Source organism: Passer montanus, unplaced genomic scaffold (assembly GCF_014805655.1).
Source record: "Passer montanus isolate IOZ18808 unplaced genomic scaffold, ASM1480565v1 scaffold1479, whole genome shotgun sequence".
Taxonomy (NCBI): domain Eukaryota; kingdom Metazoa; phylum Chordata; class Aves; order Passeriformes; family Passeridae; genus Passer; species Passer montanus.
In genome coordinates this window covers 1143-6512 of record NW_024361818.1, presented here as the reverse complement: position 1 = coordinate 6512, position 5370 = coordinate 1143, and the positions used below count along the sequence as shown (strand labels likewise).

At 56.1% G+C, this 5370-nt stretch overlaps 1 protein-coding gene across 1 annotated transcript; it reads right to left on the bottom strand.

Moving 5' to 3' along the window:
- Nucleotides 1–353: 353 nt before the first annotated feature.
- LOC120498386 (protocadherin gamma-B5-like) lies at nucleotides 354–5355 on the bottom strand. The gene is made up of 2 exons (XM_039701029.1): nucleotides 3679–5355; nucleotides 354–1761 (listed from the first exon to the last, which is right to left on the bottom strand). The coding sequence occupies exons 1-2, from the start codon at nucleotides 4944–4946 to the stop codon at nucleotides 354–356; spliced, it is 2676 nt and encodes an 891-aa protein (XP_039556963.1). The 5' UTR covers nucleotides 4947–5355.
- Nucleotides 5356–5370: the final 15 nt, after the last annotated feature.

The following is a 5370-nucleotide window of genomic DNA, read 5'->3' as shown; positions in this document are numbered from 1 at the left end:
ATGGAGAATGGCTCTCAAAGCATTGGCTTAGGGGGTATGTCCTCCCCGTCCTTATCACATGCTCTTTTCCACAGAGATGCAACATCGACAAATATCACATTTACATCCATTTCTCCCACAGGAACAGGCCACAAAGTCCCTCTCATATTTGCTGACTTTCACTCCCACTGCAGCAAGTGCAGGGGACATTAATATACATTGCTCAAAAAATACCGGTTGTTAATAATACAAAATATACTCACATATGTTGTAAATCAAGGTAAAGTAAATTTTAAAAAAAATTGACAAAACAAGCAAAAAGCTGCAGAAATACCCAAAGCATGAATCAGATAAGGCAAGAAGACAACATGTAGTCAGAGTTGCTCACACTGAAACGCTCTAGGCCTTTGTTGCAGGCCGCTCTGCAGCGACGGTGACCCGCCGTCCGCCGCCCGCACCGTCACGTTGTACTCCCACACCTGCTCCCGGTCCAGCTCGCTCGCTGTCACCACGCTGTAGTAATTGCCCTGCGACCTTTGCAGCCGGAACGGGACGCCCCCTTCGAGTGAGCAGCGCACCTGGCCATTCGCCCCTGAGTCTCGATCTTGTACGTGCAAAAGGGCCACGACTGTCCCCGAAGGGGCATCCTCAGAAATTTCGCTGAGCGCTGACCTCACTGAAATCTCGGGTGCGTTATCGTTTACATCTGTGACAGTGATCGCTACTTCTGCAGTGTCGGACAGGCCAGCCCCGTCCCGTGCCTGCACCTCCAGTTCGTAGGAGTCGCCTTCCTCGAAGTCCAGGCTCCGCAACAGTGTGATCTCTCCAGTCTCAGAATCTAAGTAGAATATTTCCAAGGCTTTCTCTGTGATTTTCTTAAACGAGTATTTCACATGACCATTCAGCCCTTCGTCAGCGTCCGTGGCCGTGACAGCAATGATTACGGAGCCCACGGGCACGTCCTCGGGCACTCGCACCGTGTACTCCGCCTGGCTGAACACGGGCGCGTTGTCGTTCGCGTCCAGCACCGTCACGCGGATCCGAGCCGTGCCCGTCCGTGCCGGATCGCCGCCGTCCATCGCCCTCAGCACCAGCTCGTGAAACGCCGCCTCCTCCCGGTCCAGCGCCTTGGCCAGCACCAGCTCGGGACGCTGATCGCCGCCGGGGCCCGCCTGCACGGCCAGCGAGAAGTGCTCGTCGCCGCTCAGCTCGTAGCTCTGCAGGGAATTCCGGCCCGAGTCAGGATCATGGGCGTCTGACAGGGGAAACCGCGAACCCGGCGCTGTCGTTTCGATCATTTTCAGCTCTGTTTCTGCCTCTCGAAACCTCGGAGCGTTGTCATTAATGTCCGTGATTTCCACTTCTATTCCGTAAACCTGCATCTGTCCCTCCACTATCAGCTCACAGTGCAGCACGCATTGCTGCACACTCTCACACAGCTGCTCTCTGTCGATCCTCTCCGCCGTCACTAAATGTCCCGTCTTCTCGTGCACAGTGAAATACTGCGTCCTACCTTTGTCCAAGATGCGAACGCCACGGTCTTTGAGTGCCGACAGCTGCAGCCCCAGGTCCTTGGCCACGTCGCCCACGAACGAGCCCTTGGGCATCTCCTCGGGCACCGAGTAGCGCAGCTGCCCCCACGCCGCCTGCCACGCCGCCAGCAGGACGGCCCCGAGCAGAGCTCGCTGCCGCCGGCCCCAGCGCCTCCCCGCCGCGCACATCTCCGCAGCGGAACCGCCGGCACCGCAGGACCGCAACGGCTCCCCACCGCCTACCGCCGATCTGCTTCACTGTCCTTCTCTGGCTCGCTGCTCCCGGTCTCTCTGCCACCGGCTATCCGTCTACTTCGCTGCAAATCGGTTCCGAACCTCGGGGCCGATCTCAGACCGCTCGGTCGGGCCAGTTATCCGGCGATCTTGTGATCGAGCGGGTCCGCAGCGGGCGGGGCTGCAGCGCTCCGAGCTTCCTCTCGCTCCTCTCGGTCAACAGCGGCGCCCGCAGCCTCCGCCCGGCACTGCAGGCACCGAGCGCCGCCCGCCCCGCCTTGCTCCCTGCAGGGGACAGTCGCCGCGGAGACGCCGCTTTTCGTCCAGCGCCGATCTCCTGCCTCCGCATTGCTCCAGCCGATCTCTGCCTTCATCCTCCACGCTATCACCACCGGGAGGAAGGCACAGGCATTCCGTGCGCGTGGTTCTTTAACCGCACGGCTAACTCTTCTCTTACCTATGACATTATTCATAAATTCAAACATATATTTCGTATTTTGCACTCTAGCTTATTGTTATTCTTATCCTTTTTGTTCAAAAGCATCTTCAACAACAGGCTCTCAGAGAGGAAACGGGAAGACACCATACCCCGAAAATACAGAGCTATCAACTTCTTTAGACAAGCGGGAGGACAACAATTGCATACTTCTTGAAGTCAGGGAGCTAATTGTTATACAGAAGTGAATTATATGGAGAAATAAAGATGCAGCTAAAACTCTCAAAGGAAACTTTCAGGATTTCAAATATTTGACAGCCTTTCCTAAGATACACGCCAGTGTTTCCTTAGTTTATACAGATTTACATTTGAACAAGTCATTCTAAGTTTCCTTTCCTCCTAAAATCAATGTGTAAAGCACGGTATTTCGTTAGGAAACTATTCATCTAAGTATTCCTTAATGATGTTCAAAGATATGCGTTTAAGAAAACAATAATGGAACCTTAGAACAAAAGTACAGCGCTTGAAATGGTGTTGACCACTAATCAATGTGCAAACGGGCTTGATTCAAGTGCCTAAACCCTCCTCTGGCCAATCTCCCTGATATGGGATACGTTCACATCTCAGATGTTTATCCTAGTAAACCAAATTGAAAAAAAAAAAAAGCTGCTATCGATATATACCCGACTTCTACTAAAATGCCCAATATCTTTGCACGAAGAGGACATAAAAATAAAAATCTCTGAAACAGAACTCTTTCAACACTCTCACCAGTCTACGAAATAAAGCCCATGAAGACCAAAACTGAACGAACTGCCAGCCAGGATGCATAAAGAAAGCCATCTACTCCCACTCTTGCATTCTCCCCCAAAACGAGAGACAATCTCTTTTTTCTACTCAGAAAAGAAAAAAGAGTCAAAGGAACCTTTCACATTCGTTTTCTATCTAAATCAAATAAGGACAAAAAAAAGTTTTAAGGAACGGGTTTGGCTAAAGCTATACACGAGTTCCAAGCACCTCCTTCCTGAAAAAAGAAATCAGGAAGGAAATATTTCGAACACCAGATGTCAATGTTTTCTTTTTTTTTTTTTCCCTTCTCGACTCCATCACGCAGAATCAGCCATTCTCCTTCCACAGAATATTAATCTGCTTTCAATGCTGCTAATTCATAGAGCACTAATTCATATAGTTCTAATTCATAGAGTTCGTGTGTGGAAGACAAACCCTCGCACCTGAAGCTGAACCTATGACCAAGGAAGAACCAAATGCTTCCTGCTCTCCATCAACAGGGGATAACCCGTTCCTTACTTCAGTCCGTCACAGAGACAGGACTGAGCAACTCACAAAAACAGGACTCTGGGAAACAAGGAGAAACACTGAGAAATGCCGCTACTAGGTGAAAGGAGAGCTGAAGTCACAGCCTGTCAGCTGAAGCTGTTACCGGGAAAAAAAAATTCCGGCGCTACTTGGAGACGCAGATGACAAATCCCCACTGACGCCACGCAAGGAATACCCGGGGGGAAATGACGATGATTAGGCGCGCCCGTCGTCACCACCTTGTACGAGCCGCCCGACGACGCCACGATCGACAGCGGCGCCTCCCCCGACAGCTCGCACGACACTTGACCGTTCTCGCCGGAGTCCCGATCCCGAACTTTCAGCAGGGCCACCACGGTGCCCACCGGAGCATCCTCAGGCACCGGGCTGGACACTGAGAGTAATGTGATCTCGGGCGCGTTGTCATTCACGTCCAGCACCTCCACCTCCACCATGGAGTGTGCCATCAAACCCCCTCCATCCTTCGCCTCCACAGCCAAGGTAAATGCTCGCGTGTCCTCAAAGTCCAAAGCCTCCTGCAGTGTGACAGACCCACTCTCTGCATCGACCATAAACTTCTGAAGTGCCTTGATTGTCATTTCCCCGAAGCCGTAGGTGATGCGGGCGTTGGTGCCTGCGTCGGCGTCTGAGGCTGACAGCTTTAGTACTTCCGAACCCGGCGGTGTGTTTTCGGGCAGGCTCACGCGGTACCGGTCCTGTTCAAATACGGGTGCATTGTCGTTGGCGTCTGTCACGTTGACCCGAATCTGGACAGTTCCGGACCTCACAGGGTCCCCGGCATCAACTGCTGTCAGCACGAACTCAAAGGAGCTCTGCTTCTCTCGGTCCAAGGCTCTTTCCAGTACTAATTCCGGCTTGCTTCCTTCCGGGCTGTCCTTCATGGCGAGAGAGAAGGACGGGTTGCTCGTGAGTTGGTAAGTCAGCAGCGAGTTGCTGCCCACGTCGGCATCTCGGGCCATGTCCAAAGGAAAACGTGCACCAGGAGGGATCCATTCACCAATCTCGAGGTCCAGGGCAGCCTTCCTGAAGGCGGGGGAATTGTCATTCACGTCCTCGATCGCCACCTCGACTTGGAAAATGTTCAGCGGGTTGTGCACCAGCGCCTCGAAGCTGACGGAGCAGGTCGCCGACTCGCCGCACATCTCCTCCCGGTCCAGCCTCTCATTCACGTACAGGTTCCCGTTCTCCTCATTCACCGTGAAGTATTGCTTCTCGTCGCTCAGCCGCAGCTTGCGCGCCGGCAGCTCGTCCGCGCCGAGCCCCAGGTCCCGCGCCAGCGGCCCCACGAGCGAGCCTCTGCCCAGCTCCTCGGGGATGGCGTAGCGGACCCGCTCGGCCGCCGCCCGGCCCCACACGCACAGCAGCACCGCGGCCAGCAGCGCTCGCCCGCCGCCCGGCCCAAGCCTCTGCCGCCGCCTCACCGCCATTCTCTGCCCGCAGCGCTCGCCGCGCTCCTGCCTCCTGCCGCTGCCCTGCCTCCCTTCCAGCCGCTCTCGCCGCCCACAACACACACCGCTCAAAGGCTGCGAGCTCGCCGCGCCGCCTCTCGCCGCCTCTCGCCGCCTCTCGCCGCCTCTCGCCGCCTCTCGCCGCTGCTGCTGGCGGCGGTGCCGCTGCCGCTGTGGCCGGCGCCGGGCGAGCGAGCAGCCTGCGGGGGCAGGACGCTGCGGCGGCGGCGGCGGCGGCTCCAGCGCCGCTCGGCGGCGGCCAACAGCGACACCCGGAGGCGCCGCCGCGCCACTGCAGCCGCCGGAGCGCCGCGCTCAGGGGGGCCCGGCTTTGGGCGGGGCTCAGCGGCGGCACCGGCCCCGGGGCTCTCCCGCCTGCCCGCACCGCCACCAGCTCCTGACT

Bases quoted from the DNA above. Each gene is read 5' to 3' on its own strand.
- LOC120498386 (XM_039701029.1), bottom strand. From the start codon at position 4,946: ATGGCGGTGAGGCGGCGGCAGAGGCTTGGGCCGGGCGGCGGGCGAGCG. The intron at 1,762-3,678 runs GTCAGTGGGGAT...ACAGTGAAGCAG, and splicing joins CCGGGTATTCCTTGCGTGGC to ATCGGCGGTAGGCGGTGGGG.